This window comes from Barbatula barbatula (genome assembly GCF_947034865.1).
Source record: "Barbatula barbatula genome assembly, chromosome: 5".
NCBI classification, from domain to species: Eukaryota; Metazoa; Chordata; class Actinopteri; order Cypriniformes; family Nemacheilidae; genus Barbatula; species Barbatula barbatula.
The window spans coordinates 6,630,879-6,650,941 of record NC_136769.1 but is presented as its reverse complement, the minus strand read 5'-3'; the positions used below and the strand labels follow the sequence as shown (position 1 = coordinate 6,650,941).

The 20,063-nt window shown below is 38.5% G+C and overlaps 3 protein-coding genes across 4 annotated transcripts; 2 read left to right on the top strand and 1 right to left on the bottom strand.

Moving 5' to 3' along the window:
* Nucleotides 1–52: 52 nt before the first annotated feature.
* On the bottom strand, nt 53–5,155 carry narfl (nuclear prelamin A recognition factor-like). Of its 2 annotated transcripts, none has more exons than XM_079455860.1 (11): nt 4,978–5,155; nt 4,181–4,276; nt 3,908–4,051; nt 3,631–3,763; nt 3,330–3,464; nt 3,115–3,233; nt 1,771–1,900; nt 1,610–1,682; nt 1,389–1,526; nt 1,048–1,205; nt 53–699 (listed from the first exon to the last, which is right to left on the bottom strand). In XM_079455860.1, exons 1-11 carry the CDS (start codon nt 5,041–5,043, stop codon nt 458–460), a joined length of 1,434 nt encoding a protein of 477 aa, XP_079311986.1. In that variant the 5' UTR covers nt 5,044–5,155; the 3' UTR covers nt 53–457. The 2 variants fall into 2 exon arrangements, with proteins under 2 accessions (XP_079311986.1, XP_079311985.1); XM_079455859.1 differs by having other exon boundaries at nt 77–699; nt 3,631–3,766; nt 4,978–5,070.
* A 693-nt stretch (nt 5,156–5,848) lies between these two features.
* LOC306894207 (hexosaminidase D) lies at nt 5,849–12,342 on the top strand. Its single transcript, XM_079456556.1, has 14 exons — nt 5,849–6,093; nt 6,341–6,454; nt 6,544–6,805; nt 6,891–7,000; nt 7,085–7,172; nt 7,379–7,543; nt 7,907–8,090; nt 8,434–8,505; nt 9,117–9,321; nt 9,394–9,476; nt 9,720–9,795; nt 10,906–11,001; nt 11,130–11,219; nt 11,664–12,342. The coding sequence occupies exons 2-14, from the start codon at nt 6,375–6,377 to the stop codon at nt 11,848–11,850; spliced, it is 1,698 nt and encodes a 565-aa protein (XP_079312682.1). The 5' UTR covers nt 5,849–6,093; nt 6,341–6,374; the 3' UTR covers nt 11,851–12,342.
* Nucleotides 12,343–13,421: 1,079 nt separating this feature from the next.
* e4f1 (E4F transcription factor 1) lies at nt 13,422–19,810 on the top strand. The gene is made up of 14 exons (XM_079457416.1): nt 13,422–13,552; nt 14,862–14,971; nt 15,200–15,278; nt 15,417–15,565; nt 16,059–16,179; nt 16,265–16,417; nt 16,568–16,683; nt 16,797–17,021; nt 17,115–17,229; nt 17,732–17,949; nt 18,018–18,216; nt 18,582–18,745; nt 18,876–18,938; nt 19,022–19,810. The coding sequence occupies exons 1-14, from the start codon at nt 13,459–13,461 to the stop codon at nt 19,364–19,366; spliced, it is 2,151 nt and encodes a 716-aa protein (XP_079313542.1). The 5' UTR covers nt 13,422–13,458; the 3' UTR covers nt 19,367–19,810.
* Nucleotides 19,811–20,063: the final 253 nt, after the last annotated feature.

Here is a 20,063-nt window from a genome sequence, read left to right as displayed (position 1 = left end):
ATTCATGGCTCTATATAATGAAAACGGGATAATAAAACCCACAAATAGATAAAAAATATAAAATTGTAGTTTATTTAATAAATATATAGATTAAATAATGATATAAAAGCAGTGTGTTTTATTCTAAATCAAAATACACTCTTAAATAAATATACTGAGTATTTAATGTGATATGATTTCAGTGCACACAAGTCATATAGACCATGACAATTTTCAGATAATTCAGCCTACATAAAAAGACGAAATGACACGTAGCAAAAAAAAATCTTAAATGGACAGTTGCGTGTAATAGTAAGTTACTTGTTCAAGTGCCTGGACAAAATCTAAACACATCTGCTAATGATGAATGAATGATTGTCTGCCTGTAGTGTTAAATATTGACTTTATACACAGAAACAGAAGGCAAGCAAACAAACAACACAAGCGGTTAATCAGCATCTCGTGAGATCTCGGCTCCTCACCACTTTATAATAAGACTGTTGGTGTTCTTTTCCACGGCGTGATACTGCGTGTGGAGCAGTTGCCTGGCTTTCTCCTCTCCCACACGGTCTAACCAGCCGTGGAAAAGTTCAGCCACCCGTGTGTCCTCCTCGGGGACCGAGGTTTTCTCTATGCGATATATCTCCTCCACCTGCTGAAGCAGCTCCTTACCAGTCTGATCTGCTGAAGGTTTGAGCTGCCCTCCTCCGTTCAAACACCCTTTAGATTACACAAGAGACCTCATAGCTTATCAGAAAATATACACGTGGCACTGAACCGCTATCTGAACATTATACAAAACTATTCGAAGAATTTAGGCCAACTGTGTCAATGTTTTAATGTGAGGAACTCAAGGTTTGAACTTTTGTGTTGAACTTTGACCCTGTTTGGTAACTATTGGAAGCAGACTATCTGCATGACTTAACATGATTTATCCTACTCATATATAATACAGATAATTTAAGATGTATTATTGATACAATTAAAGAATAATAATGAAAATACTCATGCCACGAAAGAGTTAAAAAACACAGTGTTGAAACACTGGAGGGTTGCATTCAGTATTACCTGATGGACATGCCATTACTTCTACAAAGTGGTAGGGTGACTTTCCTCTCTTCAGTTTCTGCACTAGGTTCTGAATGTTCCTAAAGCCGTAGACAGCGGCGAACCGCAGCAACACTTCACCCTCCTTCTCCAAAGTCACCTCCTGGAAGTCTTTGTTTCTATTACAAATAGAAAGAATGAAACAAAACGTAATATGGTATTGTATGGAATAGTATTCATATTTCCTTTTGACTGGAATTACTGTAATAGATATGCATGTTTATTAAAGGGACGTCCCAAAACTGTTGTCCATATAGTGCATCTGACAAGCACATAAATGCATGTACAGTTCATGTGCTTACTTCATAGTCTTGTATGTGAGCTCTTCTAGTTCAACCCCATAGACCTGTTTTGCTGCATAATTGAAGACGTGGTGCAGATAACCTCCAGATCCCCCTCCAGCGTGACCCAGCAACTCCACTCCGCATACATTACTGAACCTACGACAACATGCACCAAATGCCAAGATTTAATTTCTTCTGAAGCGGCTACCTGGTTTGACCCTTCAAAAATGAGAACTCACATTGTGTCTAAAGGGGCCGGCTCCACGTCTCTCAAAGACACATTTTCCTGTTCCAGCATCTTCAGAACCTCACCTGAGAACCAAACACACCAGAAAAGATACCGAGCCTCATTCTTGTGGCTGTATTGAATTACTTATTTAACGCTTTGCTCTTCACACACCTGAAGTGATGACACAATCCACCTCTCTGGTCTCGTACTCATCGAGATAGAAATCAGGTCTGGAAGCCTCTAGCTTCTTATCATAGCAGGGCATGACAGTCACGTGATAGATCTTTTCTGGTGCAACATCCTGTTAAAGAAGAAGATGTCCACATGGGCATGTTGGTAGTACAATACATAAATAAAAAAACGTCAATCCCTCAATTCTTGCATAAAGGTGTTGCCATGCTGGAACAGAAAGGGGGTAGTATGCCGAGTCCTTACTTTAATTACTGGAAAAACCAAAACCAAAGTCAGCGGGAAGTGTAAAGTAGACATTTCTATATAAAGAATTGGGGTGTGGGCTCGAAATTGCGACCCTTTTAGTCTCATATGCTCTCTAATTTAACCTGTGCGACCTCAAAATATATTTGGGAGCATTTGTGTGAGTGCACATTTAGTTGTGGTGCAACCTGTTTTCATTACTCCACAATGCATTTAGCACTATAGATAACTGCGGTTCAAAACAGCCACGGACTGCACCACAAGAAGAGTATAGCAATTGCAAGTTCATATTATGTTATTTTAAATACATTCACAGGGAAACCGCTTCAAAAATGGATCATCTGTCTCTCAAATGTGTGCAATGTTAGCATTAAACATGATGTGTTTATGTAGTTTTAACTGTTTCTCTGAAGGCTGTGAGGGTTCAGTCAGTGGAGGAAGGAGGATTGACGGTGTGATATGATCGCATCTCTACAAACACGAGCCCTATGCAAAATACACATATAAATAAAATAACCACAGCTCTTTACTAATAGCTGCGCCTGTTAAGAAAACAAAGCATCTTTTCATTAACTGCCTGTCAGTTGAGTTTGTGTCAAAACATTTAGCAGTGTTTACATATCGTAAGCATAATGTAATTCATTAAAATAGAAGTTTAATTTGTTTCGTAAAGTACAAGATGATTTTATAATGCATATATTTATAATAGCTTTCCTGTAGCTCGTAAGGTTGTGGGTTGGATCCCAAGGGATTGCAGATACCTATGTATAAATGTATAGGATAATGCTATGTAAGTCGCTTTGGATTAAAGCGTCTGCCAAATGTCTAAATGTAAATGCCTAAATTTGAGTATTTTTTTGTTTTTAAGGTTTATAAAAGACTCTTATATGAATAAAAGATTTCCTTTAAAAAGTTAAAAAATATCGTCTCGAGGGGTAAGTGTCTGGTCACACCCCTATAAAGAACCAATGAATCCCACACAAAAGCAGATTAAAAGTTCAAATATAAAAACAGCGCCTACTGTGGGACACTATGTAGACAGTTTTTTTAACTCTGAACATACGTTTTGGTTTTAGGTACCTTTTGGGTGGCGAAGTAGTTCTTGACTAAAGATCCCATCATTTGCTGAGGCGAGCGGGTCGTGCTGATGTAAGGGAGGATGAATTCACCATGAGTCTTCTCAGCATAGCAAATCCAACCTGAACAAAGAGTAAAATGATCATTCAACCAGAATGGTGTTAAAATGAAAACATACTTCCACACATCATTCTAAAACAATGCTTTGAGACGCCAACCTGGACATGCAGACGCCAACATGGGTAGGGCCTTCTTGTCTACATCCTTTCTTCTGAAACGCTCTACAAACTCTCTCTGGCTTTCTAAAAGACTAAAAGAACGGCTGAAGCCAGTGTCAAAGACGTGATGGACACCTGAAAAATGCAGATTAAAAAACAGTATTTTACATTTACGGTAATGCGTTCGGCAGAAGGTTTTGTTCAACGTGATTATGATGCATTCTATCGATATGTTTGGGAATCAAACCCAAAGTTTCTTTTGGGGGTCTACAGTATGTCAAATCAGTGTGTTCCTACTCACCCAAGTTTTTCAGGAAGCTGGTGAGTCTGCGTCCCACCTCGCTGCTGCTGAGACCGTAGTGTGCGGCCAGTGAGGCTCTTGACTGCGGAGACACAGACACCACCAGCACCTTCTGCTCGCTGGTGCTAACCTGCTGCTGAGACAAACATGTCGTTGTGGCATTTCCCATGAGAATCGCAACAAACAAAATTGCCACCAAACCAATTTCTTTTATTATTGGTGGGGCAAAAGAAAATCAACATTAACTCAATTCTTAATTAATAAAATCAAGCCCCACCTTATTATGACTCAGCACGCGATACAGCTCCTCGTGGCTTTGTTGGGTGATAAGGACACTTTCTGCGGATGTGATACAGCCGCTGCATGCAAGACAGTCATTAAGAGTGATCTTAGCTTTCTCCAGCTTTTGCTTTTGGCCGTCCTGGATGAAGAACATACATCTGATCTACGGTCTCTCAAAGCACACATATGCATAACAATGTCCTCAAATTATCAACAATGACAACTAAAAAGACAAATTGAAAACGCAATGCTGCTCGACAACACTCACCTGATGGACTTGAAAATAGCTGCCATCGTCATCTATCTGGACTTTGGCCACAGATCTTCCCTGTTTCTTTTCCACTTTTACAGGCTTTACACATTCCTGATAAAATAAAGACAACGAACATGAGTGAAATCCCTGAAAAGAAAACTGGATATTTTGTGAATTCTGACATTCCAAAATCTTTCTATATCCGCCGTTGCTCTTGGGATCTTGGAAAACTTGTAGTTTATCTAAACCAAAAACAGCTTTTGTTCTTTTGATCAAATGTCAAGGATTACCATTTATGGTCTCCAAACCATATGTATGTTACATGTTAGTTGTCATGAATCTGGCAGACTTTATTGTGACAACTTATAACAGTGTTACAAGCTACATTGACATGTATTGTAAATGTAAATGAACTACTTACGAGGATGGAAATGTTCACTAGCTGTGCTGTGGTCAAGACTATAAAATGTGAATTAATAATGATAATAGCTTCAACCCTGATATATCCTTACTGTGTAGAAAGCGTGACCACGAGCTCCTTTACTATCTGTCTATATAGGGCGCCTGAAGTTTTGAAACACGGCCTAAACTTTGTCATAATACTTTTCATTTACAAAACTTTGTTTCAGTAATAACTTTAATGTAATGTCGGAAACATGTGACGTGACGGTTCGATGCTTTATCGTTCTATGTTACGATCCACTATATGACCGATAAATCGTAACTTCGTTTCTGACACACCAACCAGTTATAAAGGAATTGCTTTTAATAATATGCTGAATTCATTGTTACAGATAAAACATCTATTTAACCTGAGATGGAGTGATAAAATCATCCAGGTCTGTGAGTTGCAGTACTCCGCTGAAGTGCGACGCCATTTTTTTTTAACGTAACATCACGTGTATGCGCATAAGTCCCGCCCTCTCCTATGATTGGTGCTGCTCGAACTACCGCAGAGTTGGTATGACCAATAAGAAAGGGTGATCAGGTGAAAGGCGGGACAATCAAGATACACATTTTACATTTCAAAACGCACGTTAGACGTTTAAATCAATAACCTGAATTATTCTATAATTCTATATTTTATTTAGAATTTTTTTTAAATTCTAAATAATTTCAATTTATTTGATTTTCTTTAAATGCAATTTGCTGATTAATTGTACACGATAAACGTTCGGATGGCTCTTATTTTGATCAATGTAAACATTGGCTGTGTTTATTTACACATGAGATCAGATTTCCCCGCTGCATGAACAATATGCCCGTTGAAACAAACTCAGATCGTGCTGGTATAATACTGGATCAACAGGTTTTGGAAAAACTTGCGGATCAAATGCACGTTAAAACAAAAAGCCGACATTAAAAAGAAATTCCGAAATGCGTTGGCTGAATGCATCGTGCAGGCCCATTTCTATGACGACGTATCAAAAATAAGGCGTTCATTTCCAAGCCAGCTAAAACTGTGTTTTAATTTGAGGCTATTTGTAAGTTTTGTTATATATATATAAACATATATTGCACTTTATATATATATATTGTATGCATTTATATACATGTTTTCACGTAAATCCTTTGCACTTTATGTAAATTGAGTTTGACCTAAAAAATTATTCTATGCGCATATACATGATACTTTACGGCAGCTCAGCAGCACTTAACCGTGCCGTAAAGATTCGATGTGTCGCGCACGGCGCAGGTTCACTGTGACGTGCACCGGGCTATAGACGCTCTGAAACCTGCCCGTCGGCCATCAGCCGTCGTATTTTTTAATGCAAATAAGCACGTCAGGATAAACAGGTTGAGCTCGTCCCTTCCAACCAGACCAATGAGTTATGGCTCCGAAGAACTCCACACGGAACTAGCATTATTCTTGAAATTATTTTGACGCAAAAACGGAACTTGGGAAAGGATTCATGTTCTTTATCTAAGTAAGTGTTTTTTTCCTGTGTATACGTTCACAGTGGGAGCCGTACAGGTTACTGTGTAAGCGGGGGGTGTTTTTCTTTAACAGCCTGCAAATATATTTAATAAACGTGTTTATTGGCAACTTTCTAAACTGTCTTTTCTTTGAAATATAAAGATGTTCTCGGTACATGTTTACATTGCTATTATGGTTCGGTGTAAGTTAGCCTGTCGTTTTGTGTTGTGTTTTGTAAACGCAAATCTGCTGTGCAGGTGTCTCGTCCCATTCACCTGCTAAGACATAAACATGAATAGCATGAAGTTAATGAAACTGATCGTCGGCTGCTTGGTTGTTGTTGCCATGGTGAAATTCTTCTTCAGCCCCAGGTGAGGATGACTCTCACTAGACCCCATCTACGTAAATCAGGCTCATTGTTTTTCCACAAGCGTGCGCTTCATTTTCCTTCTGTTACCAGCTCAAGCTATGACACATACCATGAGGACCACCAGGTCATACAGGGTGGGAGGTTTTGGCCCCAACATCGTGTCCGGCAGAACAATGTGGCTGCTCATGAGGAGGCTCCTGTCAACACAGAGTCACAAAAAGACAGCCGTCAGGAGGAAGAAGTGGTCGCACCAGAAGTCGTTCAAGCTCTAGATAATACAGTGACAGGTCCACAAAGGATCGTGCATTTAGATCTGAAAGGTGCCCCACCCAAAGTCAAGTATCTAGAACAGGTGGGAATAGGTCTATGCAAAACAAGATGATACTTCATACGTGTATGAAAACGACTTCATGGTCTGCTTACATGTTCTTTTATAGATATTTCCTTTATTCTCAACTTTGGGTGCTAAAGGAATATTGCTGGAATATGAGGACATGTTTCCTTATGAGGGAGACCTTCAGATTCTCAGATCAAGCAATGCGTACAGGTAACCTATGAACGGAATATATTCCTACAAAGTGAAAGATCAAATTAACCGATCAGTCCGAATCTGTTCTTGTTTCTGCAAAAGTCTGGAAGAGATTGAGGAAATAAAGTCTCTGGCTAAGCTGCATAATCTCGAACTGATTCCTCTGGTGCAGGTGTTCGGGCACTTGGAGGCAAGTCGGACACGTTTCCACACGACGTGCACAAAAAAAACATTTACCATTTTTTATGTACCAATCTAGTTTAACCCTTGATTCAAGGTTGCTGGGCGTGAGTCATGTAGAAACAAAACTATTCAAATAATGTGGATGTTTTAATTTGGCTTTGTTTTTTTAGCCCTCTCGTATTGCATTTAACTGCCTTTTTCTGTTTTCTTTAGTTTGTCTTAAAACATGAGAGGTTTTTCCACTTGAGAGAAGTTGCATCTTTTCCCAATAGTCTAAACTCTCTGGCTCCGGGAAGCATGGACCTGGTTAAAGACATGATATCGCAGGTTATGCAGAAGCACCCGGAGTCTCGGTGGTTTCACATTGGAGCTGATGAGGTCAGTGTTCACCAGTTAAAAGGTTCTTCACAAAGAAGTTTTTTTTACAAACAATGAAAGTGGAAGGTGACCCCCAGTCTCCAAAAAGCTCCATACAAGCATCTTATATAATCTAAATGATATATGCTCAATATTTTAAAGTCTTATAGTGGCATACAGAGGACAGTCTTTGATTTATGAACCAATGACGTTTGACATTAAATGATACAGTGAAATCTTCCAGCACATGATTCAAATGGTCTTCTTTACAGATTAAAGATAATTTGGCATGGATAAAACAATGACACAATTTTCGTGTTGGGGTGAAATTTTAATCCGTGGCAAACAGTTAGCTCATACCAGCTGTTGATGTGATGCACATAGGTACGTGGTCTGGGCGAGAGCGAGGACTCTAAACGCTGGTTGGAAACTCATAGCGGAGACATGGGAAAGTTGTTTCTCAATCACGTGACCGCGGTGGGGCAATTTATGACAGCGCAGCACCCGAGAATCAGACTCATCTTGTGGGATGACATGTTTAGGAAACTCAGCCCTGAGTCTATAAGAGGTATAATGTGAAAGTTTGAATTGAAATGATTGTTTTGCCATTTATCAAATAGGCAGTTTGCCTTTGCTATAACATAATTTAGTGCAGCTCCAAACACATTACTTACACACTGTGTTTTGATCATGCTGTTAATAACCAAAATATTCAAACTCACCATTTACACACCTTGTACTGTTCCAGTGGAAGAATTTAAATAAAGCCAATTGCAACACTCAAAATCTTGTTTACAGCATTAGATCTACATATTATTGCTTTTCCTAAGCGCAAAACAATTAGCTTCATGCTAATAGCAAAGAGAAAAGCAACATGTTTAGTAAAGTGTTTCTTTTTGTTTGCTTTTTAGAATCAGAATTACATAACCTTGCTACCCCCATGATATGGGACTATCACCCAACAATGGACGTGCATGAGATAGGTATGGCCCTGTTTTATTATTATCTTATTATTTATTTATCGTATATTCACTGTAAAAACGAATAATTACAGAGATGTTCTGCTATTTTTTTTCAAATGTTTAATGTTTTTTTTTAAATGCGGTCAACATGCAAAATTACAGAAAAAGGCAGCAAATTTACAAGAAAACGGGGAAAACATGTAACTCAATAGGGAGTAACTTTTTATTTATTTATTTAAAAAAGTAATATTTTTTTTACTAAAGTTTATTATTAGAAATACGGTCAAAACATGAAATTTTTTGCAGTGTTGTAGATAAATGTTTAAAACATGTAGTCCTAGTTCAAAATGTCATATAATGTAAATCTCTGTAAATTAAAAAAGAAATGTCATCCTGATGTCACATAAATTTGTAACTATTTCATGAGGTCGCTAATCCGTAATAATTTGTACAATTGGAATCTTAAAATAAAATAACAAAATTATTTTAAAAACAAAGAGAAAGCCCCACACCTAACCTAAAAGCAGATAAATTAATATAAATAAGCACCCTTGTAAAATAAGATTTAATCATTTGACCTTTGATTTCAACCGAGCCATCTTATCTCTGTTTTATATTAACTTTTTTTGTAGGTAACCTTATCCATAAGTATGAGCAAGCTGGATTTCAGACTGTGTGGTTCGCAAGCGCTTTTAAAGGAGCTTCAGGGATCGATCAGATCTTGACTCCGATCAATCATCATTTAAACAACCATTTACAGTGGCATAAAGTCATTCAAACGATGCCAGAGCACAAGTCTATAAGTTTCCAGGGTATTGTGCTGACCGGCTGGCAGAGGTGAGTGCTGTAAACATCAAATATCTGTTGCTATCAAACATGCAGTGGCTTACAAGACGATGTCTGTTTAAGATACGAGCATCACACGGTGTTGTGTGAACTGCTGCCAGTGGCTATTCCATCTCTCGCTGTTTGTCTTCAGACACTGGAAAATGGTAAGTAAAACAATGGAATTCGGCAAGGAGGGAGTACGTTACAAGCCTCTTTTTTTTAACATCAGTATAATTTATCTGGTCACCTGATCCATCATTTTGAACAATCTATACTTGTGTAATAAAATGTTTGATGAGGCTTTATTACTACTTTATTACTTTCATCACACTCAGAGCATGTTTCTGGGTCAAGATGAAGCAGGTCACATATGGGTTTAGCCTTATGATGGTGTGTTTTGCTTGCAGGTGAGTATAATGACGCGGCACAGAGTGATGTACAACGCATTCTGGGCTGCGAAGTCCAGCTGAACCAAAACAATTGGTAAGATGTAGTTTCCGGTTGTCTTTGGTGTTGTTACTGTGTTAGTGGTAGAATTTAAGCGTCCTTTTGCATCAGAGCAAAAGTTTTGCATCAGAGTTTTCAAACTTTAAAGGACCCCCAAATAAGATGAACCTATTTTGAAAGGCCTCCTATTTATGTATAAAGAAATGTATAAAAAAGAATGTATATTACCCCAAAGAGAAGTTTTCAGTTCAAACGTATTTGTACTTTAGCAACTTTCACTTTCAGTGCGAAAAAAGGAGCTAGATTGAGAAAAACTCACTGAAAAGATGTAAATATAAACAAAAATGAAAACTATGCATGTAGCAAAAAAGAGATAAACCCTTAATTAGCAATGAAACAATAGTAATGTTCAGTTGACTTTTACGACTACGAATTTCTTACGAATCTTCTGTTTGGAAAAAACATAAGAAGTAACAATGAATTTAAACACGCATGTGAACAAAAAACGTATCGCAAGCCTAAGAAGCTGAAAAAAAGTTTATTTTAGATCATAATTTTGACTGTAAATCAAGGCTATCCTGTTTTTGCCAAGTGGTTGATGTTCTTAGGGCAACATCATGTTGACCCTAGGACAACATTTAAATCAACCAATCACATTTACAGTTTATTTTAACTTTAATCTTACAAACCAGGATTAGGTGCTTCTAAACCATTGTTTTTCACTTATCATTTTTACCCTCTGATTTTTTATTCGGTGTGTGGTGTGGGTTTAGGTTTTACTTATAAAAATGTCGTCCTTAGGTTAACACTATGTTTCCCTGAGGACATCAACCACTTAGCAAAAGGAGGTCGAGCGAAAGTCAATGGCACTCTCTGTTAGTTGGGCACACCAAGATGGCGGCACGATCGCTTCCGGTGGCTTCACCTCCTGGCATTGGTTTAGTGTTCTAGGCCCAATCCAGTCTTTTTATATAGATCAGTGGGTAAAACCAAGTGAAAAATCTGAAATAATTAAAAACATAGGCAAATAGGCTACGTAATGATTACTATGTGTTCAAAGACATGTGTTCAAGAAAATATGGGATACTTAATGGTCACATTGACTGTATTTTTCACTTGATAGTAATATTCTGCCCTGCTCTGCAGCAAGGGTTCAACCTTTCCTGGCGCTGACATCTATGACATGGTGAAAAAGATCAACAGCAGTCTTGGCAGTTCGATTCAAAAGATCTTGAAAAGCTAGTGAGTGATTCATACTGTTTTTGTTTACTCGGAGCATAGTACAATATTTATTCTGCCTTGCCTCTCATTAATTATTTCTCTGAATGGCATTGCATGTTCTAACATTGTGCGTGTCTGCTTCCCTGCAGCCACATCAGAGGATCATTTAGTCCTTATCATCGCAAGCACAACTTCGCAAACCCTCGGAATCTTGGATTTTTCCATAATTCTCTGAAACTGTAAGATTGTTTTTAGCGCTGTTATGTATATTTTAAAATGTTTTATAAAAGATAGAGTCTTTATTGCAGTCTACTGTATCTACAGTCTTGTAAGCCAATGAAATATTTTCACTGTACAGTGATGCTCGCAAGCCATAATGTCAGATTTATGAGAAAATGGTGCTGTTACTCATTTTTATTTAAAAAGTGCTAAAACGTTTTCAAGAATGATGTTCTTAAAGATTCAACATCTAGCTTAAATCCAAATGAAAACAGTATGTGCCAAATAATTGGTCAAATTGAGATCTAAACTACACTGTTTGTCAATAGAATCTTGCTATTTGATATTTTGATGACTTCCATGAACAAGACAGTTCAGTCAAGTGATTTTTTTTTTTTTTAGTTTTAGTAAGATTATTTGTGGTTGTAATACTTTTTCTGTATGACTGCCTTTGTCCTTAACAGATTGCTGGAGGAATGGGATACATTTTTGCTTACTTTCCGGCGAAGCATGGAGGAAATCTACTACTCGGACACTTTAGAGGAATGGCTTGAGGAGAATGTCAACGAACACATAGAAAAACTCCATAATATGCTGGTCGACGTAGAGCGGATCATTAAACTCAACGGACAGGCGAAGGAAATGAAATAAAAACAATGACAAAGGACGTTCCAAAATGTTGTCTTGAAATCTGACGCGTGTGAAGATATTCTCATACCTCAAGGATCATCCTTATCCTTATGAGACAGGACTAAAATATCCAGTGTGTGTTGTCTGTTCTGGTGGCATTGTGACACTGTGCATTCCTATGTTTTTTTATATACAGGTGCATTGGTATAGACATTTTTTTATTGTAAATAACTAGAATTATTCTAGATGTAATCTATGCAACATGCATTTTACACTTCTGAGGAATTTCTATATAGATTTTACTACAGATTGAAATCTTTTTTTAATGCACTTGCGGGGAAAAGTTTATCTGAAAGCCTCAAATAAAGATACAAGGCATCTTTATTGTTCTGACACCTCCATAATAAACACTTTAATTAGATTTAGTCCTAATCACAACATTAAGAAGACTCAAGATTGTATGCTGGAATTGTTCTGTGGTTTTTTTTTGGGAATAAAAAAAATATATATATATATTGTGATATTTTGTATAATAGAAGTCCCCGTGAACCGGAAGTTGCAAACGTTTTTACTTCTGTATTCTGAGACATTTCCGAGTGAACTGGCAATTAATTTCAAAGGAGAAAATTTGTGGGCGTGGCTTGCGTCTTTCACTGGGTATGGCAACAGCTGTTGCATTGAGTTTGAAATGACACTGGCAGAAGACTGACAGGTGAAGGGGAGGAGTTAACGGATGCTCCGGCCAAGCCGTCTCATTTACATAATTTGAAATAGATAGTCATTTCTAGGGCGGAAGTGCATTTTCAGATTTTCATTGAAGGTTATTTATGAGGCTACATTATATTTAAAAAGAAAATGACTCGCATTGATATTTACTATAAACGCTGCGATATTTCATGAAAAAAATAAGAATTGTCATTTTTGATTTCACTGGGACTTTAAAGCATTACGTGCCTTATAACTCATTCAGACATTAAAGAAATTACAATTCATGTTTTTAATATTTGATGCTATTTTCAGTAAAATAACAAACAATCCTTTTAAATCTTGACCACAGACCCCCAACACGTGAACAAAATTCATAAGAATAATGACGTACGCAGCTCAACCATTTGTTTTATCTGTACATATACATCTTTAAACAATAAAATCTTTATTCCCAATACAAACACTTAATTTGTGTAAATGTTACATCACAAGATTGTTCTGTGGGATGGTGGACACGTGCATACATATTTGCTGCTCACATATGTATTTAAAAACAAAAATGTACGTTTTAACAGTGCATACATATTTACTCACCCACACATAATGCAAACGCGAGCGAATTTATGATAGGGTTTCAGATATGACATGCGTACTTCGCAAAAGAAAGGCCGATATAATCAATATACCGAAACGAACCAATAGTCCATACAAAACTTTAAAAAAGAAAGTTTATAACAAACCCATGAGTCATGACCCACTCCGACCCATCATCTCTTTGTGCGGAGAAACGAGCGCGCCTTTATTTTGAACGCGATCTGACGTATTCGGTCTCCGGCACCGCCCTTTTGTTGTTATGACTACGGGGTCGTAAATCCGCCATGTTTTCCCTGCCGAAACGTTGCGACAGAGGTCTGGAACGACATGACTGAAGAAAATAATAATACGGCAGCAACAGTTACCGACCAAACGGAGCATAGCAACATCATCACCATACAAGCAACGCTCGGAGAGGAAGGTATAAATAGCGCGATGGACCGCAATCGCGTAATAAAATCGCGATTAAAAGTGCGGGCCTGACTTTGGCTGGTTCAGGCACGCTGGCACGGTCTCAGTTAGCTTAAAAGATAACGTTACATTAGATGAGGATTTAAGCTGCTAATGTTGCCTAGCATTGATCTGTGCTGCATGAAACTGACCGCGGTTTTAATGCACATTGCTAATTGCTGAATTGGTGTCGTAGTGTTTTCTATGGCATGCATATATTTTGTTGTTTGCTTTGTTTACGCATGCCATGTTATGCACAGTGTGGCAAGCTGTGCCACTTGAGTCCAATGGGAAGTAAGATCGCGCAAACATAACTTGCTAGTACATGTATTTATTGATGTTTGACATCAGGTGAAATCATTGGGGAATATGTGAACAATCCGAAATGTGAATGCAAAAACAACACTGATCATGCACGATGCTTATTTTAATTCTTATTTAAATGTGCATACATTTCCTTCAACCAACCCGGGAATGCTTCATATTGCAAATATTTGACAATAGCAAGTTATTTTTATGTATGATTTAATTGTAAGCCCCCTTTTTGTAAAGTGCATCACTTTGTGGCCCCCCAAATAAACACTTTTAATTAAGCCCAAAATATTAAAGTTATTAAGTAATTAAGCCAATAACATATTCATTTACACAATCCGGTAACATGTATTAATACATTTAGACTTTTCATAAAAAGCCACAAAATCTGTGATCCATCTGGGGGGCCCCCCAGTTTGACAACCACGCACCAAAGCATCTAACCTGTGATGTCCAAATGGAGTATTTGGAAAATATGTGATTATGTCCCTACACGTTTTACTAAACCATAGAAATAAATGGATGACGTATAAAGAAAGACAACGCTAAAATCAGTGACAGTATTTAACTTTAAAGTCAAGTAAAGGCAAACTACATTGTAATATAGAATACGGGTTTGCTTGTGCCGCATGTACACTATTTGTAATAACTCCTTAAATTCGTCACAAAGCTTCCGTTTATACACAAAATGCCCAAAAAAATCTCAGATAAATTAAATAATAATTTAACAACAATAAGATCAGTTTTCCTAGGTTAGACATCACTTTTGGCCACTAGTTTTCGTTTATTAACCTGATAAGTTTGCTGCGCTGCTACATAAATTTCCCCTGGAATTAAGTACGTTGACAAACACTTTTATAGGTGCCTTAATATATAAATATGTTCGTATTGTTTGTATATTTGTTGTTTGGGAAGGTTTATGTATGAGTGCAGATGTTTTAGTTTACAGACATTGTTTTCTCTCCCAGATGAGGATGTTCATAAATGCGGGAGGTGTTTGGAGGAGTTCTCCGCTCTGGATGTTTTCATACAACATAAACTCAGCAGAAGCTGTAAGCGTCTTCTTCTAGATCAACAGGTATGTCGGACTATGTCCATATTATTGTACATATGACAAATGCGTTTCCAATCTCCAAATTGAGGTTTGATGCCCTGCTTGCTTTTGTGGTCTCAAATGAAATGGTCTCTGCAATAGAAACCAGTAACTTAACTTAAAAAAATGTCGTATTAAGTCGTTGGTAAATGTTGGAATGTAACATAGGATGAATATGGCTGTCACGGCTCATCCATTTTTTTATTACATCAGGTAAATACTGAGGCTGATGGAGGTGAGGTGGGGAGAAGTGAAAATGGATGTTCGTCTGATGAAGCCGAGGCCAACACAGGTACGGCATTAACTAGATATTATTTTAAGAATCTTCACATCACCCAAATGTGGTCACCAAATGTTTTTAGTTAGTTTCTCAGTGGTAATTTATTGTTGTTTTTACTGAATTATAAATAACATTTCATTTTTTCTTTAGATGAGGGGGATAAAAGTAGATGTACAGAAGGGAAAAAGAGAAGCCGCTCGGCAAGAGAGGATGAGTGCTCCAGCCCCACTAAACTGGTTTTGAAGTTGAACCCAGAAGGACGATACATCTGTGACATATGTGAGAAGACCTTCAAAACGGTACAATATTCCATTTTCTTAATGTAGATGTTTTTAAATATAATAGGTTTGTTTTTAAATAAAGCTGAATGAATTAGTTCACCCAAAAGTGAACATTTTGTCTTTATTTGCCCTCGTGTCGATGGCTTTCTTTGTTCTTTATAACCAAAACGGACATTTACAAAAGTGTTGTTTTGGTTTTCTGCCTACTGGGAGTGTACTGTGACCGCATCTTCTCAGTCTTGAAATGGATGCAGAGGCATTATAATATAACTCATTTGAGTACTTTTGAACCTTGACAAGAGGCATTCACAATTCACATCCATTATAAACACAAAAAAACTCTTTCCATTTTAAAATGTCCGTTTTGGTTCAGAAGAACCTCTGATGGGGTGAGTAAATAAGACTTTTATTTATAGTTCAAACTAACCTTGTGAAATTAGTGTATTTAGAAAAACACCACTGTTTAAATGATGTTTTAGTTATTAACTTAATCCATTTCTACGTCCCTCAGACAAATATTCTGAGAACTCACATATTCACACACACCGATCAAAAGGACTTTAGATGTGAAATATGTGAGACTGCTTTTAGAACCAAGGGCTCATTGATCCGACACAAACGACGGCACACAGGTAAAACTAAGATAAAGTGGTTTGAATCCTGAAAGTGTTTTCATAGTTGTCGTTTTGAGAATCATGATGTCATTTCCTCTGGTAGATGAGCGACCGTACCGCTGCAATCAGTGTGGGTTGGCGTTTCGAGAGTCCGGAGCCCTTACGAGACATCTGAAGTCTTTGACGCCCTGCACTGAGAAGATTCGATTCAGTCAGTGTAAAGAGATACTTGTGGGCAAGGATGGAGCTCGGAAAGGTATTTCACATCTCAGAAACCTTCGAAAAAGTCATTTTTTAATAGAAAGAATACTAAAAAACATAAGTTTACAAGCTTGTCATTAGAAATAACTGTTAATCTCTTCACTCTGTGGTATCATCGTGTTAATGCCTCTCTTTGGGGTTGTAGAAATCCAACCGTCATCTGACCCTGAGAAGGAGCAGCTTCCTGTAGTCAGTGTGGTCGAAGCCGGCGAGGAGATCATTCAGATTCAGGTGGTGGATGAGAATGGACAGGTGCAACAGGTGTGAGACTTTATACTTTACACAGAATTGATCATTTCTTCAGGGTTCATTTCCAACCTACAGAAAAAAGCTCAGTTTCAAATGATATGAGGCAGAATTTTCTGTGTGAACAGGTCATGTCCCAGCCTCAGACCGCAACGGTGGTCGAAGCAGACAATCTAATCTGCCAGGCCATTATCAACTCGGGCATTGCCCTGGAGACCCAGGCCACGGAGGCGGCCGAGCAGGCAGAAGCGCGCTCACCAAAAGTGCTCCCGTCGTGTCCTGAGGCTGAAACCAGACTTACTGAGATTCAGGTGACGGAAGAGTGTGTGGAGACTGTAACCGAAGAGATGCTGGTGAGTTCACGTTTCTAGTTCTGTTTCCATTTGGTGAAATGGTTTACTTCTGGCGTATTTTATTCCATATAAGTGGTGTTCTGTGTGTGGTAGGAGACTTCTGGGAAGGAAGGGGAGTCATCTGAACCCAAACTCTACAAATGTCCGCACTGTGAGCGCATGTTTAAGACATTGGCGTACCTGAGGGTTCACATCAAAGGGCATGTCGGTAAGGATCAGGGTCTTGAAGGGATGGGTCACCCAAAAAATTTGTATTATGTCATGATTTCTCACCCTCTTGTCATTTCAATCCTGTGTGACTTTCTTTATTCTGCAAAAGAAGATATTTTGATGAAATTTGGTAATCGAACAGCAGTGGCACCAACTCACTTCTATTGTATGGACACAAAACCAATGCAAGTGAATGGGTGCCAGTTAACAACATTCTTCAAAATATCTTCTTTTATGTTCTGCAGAAGAGAGAATGTCATATAGGATTGTATGCTTCGCTTTTGCGAAAGAGAACAGATTTAGGTTGCAACCGTTTGACATCACGGATTTTGACCCAAAAAAATGGCGGCCTCCAATTGTTCCAATCCAATGTTATTTTAATTTTACAATTATAACGTCTATGCCATTGCACATATATTAAGCCATACATCGCTCTATACCCAAGGATCCTTTTAAAACATAAACTTACTGAATAAAACATCGCTTTTTATCTATCGCAGGATACAAGCCGTTCAAGTGCATAATGTGTCACAAAGAGTTCCTGACAGGTTACTTGCTGAAAAAACACATGGAGATGCACATCAGCGAGAGGCGCTACAAGTGTGGAGAGTGCGGCAAGCTGTTCAAAGCCATCGGACACGTGCGGGAACACATGAGAGCTCATTCGGACGAGAGGCCGTACCACTGCAGCTTCTGTGACAAGAGCTACAAGACCAAGGTGAGACAGTGTACCAGTGAAAACAGTCCTTTTGATTTCTGCGTTGTAATTTATGTACGGTCTTCCAGAATGCTCTGCAGGTGCATCATCGTACCCATGGGGACGAAAAGCCGTACGTGTGCCCGCACTGCTCCCGTGGCTTCCGAGAGAAAAGCGCTTTGGTGCGTCATATCCGACATCACACGGGAGAAAAGCCATTTAAGTGCTCAAATTGTGGGCGGGGCTTTGCCGAGCACGGAACTCTGAACCGACACATGCGAGCTAAAGGTTTGTGATCTGTAGAATGATCGATTGCCCCGTGAAATAAATCTTTTGAGGGACATACAAGGTCAGCATAATAACCAGTCCCAAAAATATATTTTTTTCATTTTAAAAATTGTTTAAGTTTATGCACGTACGCGCCGATTGCCATCAAAACAGTAATTTGTACGAGTACATGAGCTTAGTATCGGGCCGGATACTATTATCGATATAAGTGCATCCCTATTTGAAACAGTCATCCACACAAAACTTATCTTCTGTTTTTCCAGTTCTCTGAAGCCATACTTAAGCAAACAAAAACAGGCAAAATGTAAGTTTCAGTGTAGTAGTTTTGTATTTTTAATGTTTACATGTTTTTTGTGTCTGTTCAGGAGGTTGTTTCGCTGTGCAGCAGGACTCTGAACAAACAGGAAGCTCTGAGGAGCAGGAGATGGCGACAGAGAATGACGGCAGCACAATTATATCAGACGACCCTCACGCTGTCCTAGTGGAATTCTCCTCAGTCGTGGCCGACACTCAGGAATACATCATAGGGGTATCTAACCTCACTTTGTGTGTTATTGTGTTGTGCGTATTGTGTCTGTACTACAGCAGGATTGATAAAATAATTTCTGATCAGTTCGATCAGGCACAGATTTTGTAACATGGCATAAAATTCTTTGCAGTCATCAGCTGAGGAAGAAACCCATGGAGAGGCCGTAACAATAATTCAAGACAATCAGCAGCAGGTATTTTTTACGTTGCTTAAATAAACCATTTATGTTTGCTAGCCAAATAGTTTACATAAGTTGTTTGATGTGTCTGGCCACAGTTGGACAGCAACATCATGAAGGTCGTGCAACAGATCGTCAGCCAATCGCACGGTAGTCACCAGATCATCGTTCGAAACGTAGCCGTCGACGAGTCCCCCAGCGTGTCCGATTGCGGGGACACGATCACCATCGCCACGCCCGAGAGTTTGACGGAACAGATGGCGATGACGCTCGCAAACGCTATTAGCGACGGCACCATCCTCAGTTCCGCCACAGAGGTCGACACGCCTCATACCACGGTTACCATGGTAACGGCTGAGAACATTGAGACAATGGAACACGAGGAGCAATACGTCATTGCTTCGCCTGAAGAAATGGAAGTTCAGACTGTTGTGGTGGTGTGAGACGTTTCATCGTTTTTATGTGTTTGTCACGTGAAACAGCCGTGATGTAGCGTTTTGCTTTTCTGGAAGGCCTTATTCTACATAGTGCTACATGTGTAGTGCACTTAAGATGAGCACATTTTAGTGCTGGTGGACAGTGTTAATAACTTTTTGTGTTAGGGTCTTAAATGTTTCCTTTCATTGATGCAGGTTTTACTAGCTGAACTGGTAAAAGCTAAGGTTTTGTTTTTTTCAAAAGAGCTGAACTAACTTACACGTTGTCATTTTCGCCTGCGTCATGTTGCAAGGCGTATACTTGTATTTAGGCTGTTGTCTATATTCACCATGACTTCATAACATGTGTGATGTATTGCCGCCAATGTCACGACCCATAGGAAACCTAGCAGGGATTGTAAAATAAAAAAATGTAATAATAAAAATATTTTTATGTATTTTTTCAAATGTAGATTGGTGCTTCTTTTCTGAAAGTGTACTTATGCTGTGACATGACATCAAAATCGAGCCATATGAGTCAAAACATTTTTTCAATCTTTATTTAATAACTTCTGGATCCACTGGTGAAAAACTGACATCAAGCCAGAAATACTTTAAACAATGACCAATGAATGCTTAAAAGAACAGTTCGCCCCAAAATGAAAATCGTGACATCATTACTCACCCTAGAATTGTTCCAAACCTGTATACATTTCTTTGTTCT

What these genes read in the sequence shown, in the direction of transcription:
- narfl (XM_079455859.1), bottom strand. Translation starts at nt 5,043, where the DNA reads ATGGCGTCGCACTTCAGCGGAGTACTGCAACTCACAGACCTGGATGAT. An exon ending in GCGTGCTGAGTCATAATAAG is followed by an intron (nt 3,767 to 3,907) that starts GTGGGGCTTGAT and finishes TGTTTGTCTCAG; the next exon opens with CAGCAGGTTAGCACCAGCGA. An exon ending in CAGCTTCCTGAAAAACTTGG is followed by an intron (nt 3,465 to 3,630) that starts GTGAGTAGGAAC and finishes TGCATTTTTCAG; the next exon opens with GTGTCCATCACGTCTTTGAC.
- LOC306894207 (XM_079456556.1), top strand. Translation starts at nt 6,375, where the DNA reads ATGAATAGCATGAAGTTAATGAAACTGATCGTCGGCTGCTTGGTTGTT. An exon ending in AGATCAAGCAATGCGTACAG is followed by an intron (nt 7,001 to 7,084) that starts GTAACCTATGAA and finishes TTTCTGCAAAAG; the next exon opens with TCTGGAAGAGATTGAGGAAA. An exon ending in CAAAAGATCTTGAAAAGCTA is followed by an intron (nt 11,002 to 11,129) that starts GTGAGTGATTCA and finishes GCTTCCCTGCAG; the next exon opens with CCACATCAGAGGATCATTTA.
- e4f1 (XM_079457416.1), top strand. Translation starts at nt 13,459, where the DNA reads ATGACTGAAGAAAATAATAATACGGCAGCAACAGTTACCGACCAAACG. An exon ending in ACACAAACGACGGCACACAG is followed by an intron (nt 16,180 to 16,264) that starts GTAAAACTAAGA and finishes TTCCTCTGGTAG; the next exon opens with ATGAGCGACCGTACCGCTGC. An exon ending in CTCAGGAATACATCATAGGG is followed by an intron (nt 18,746 to 18,875) that starts GTATCTAACCTC and finishes AATTCTTTGCAG; the next exon opens with TCATCAGCTGAGGAAGAAAC.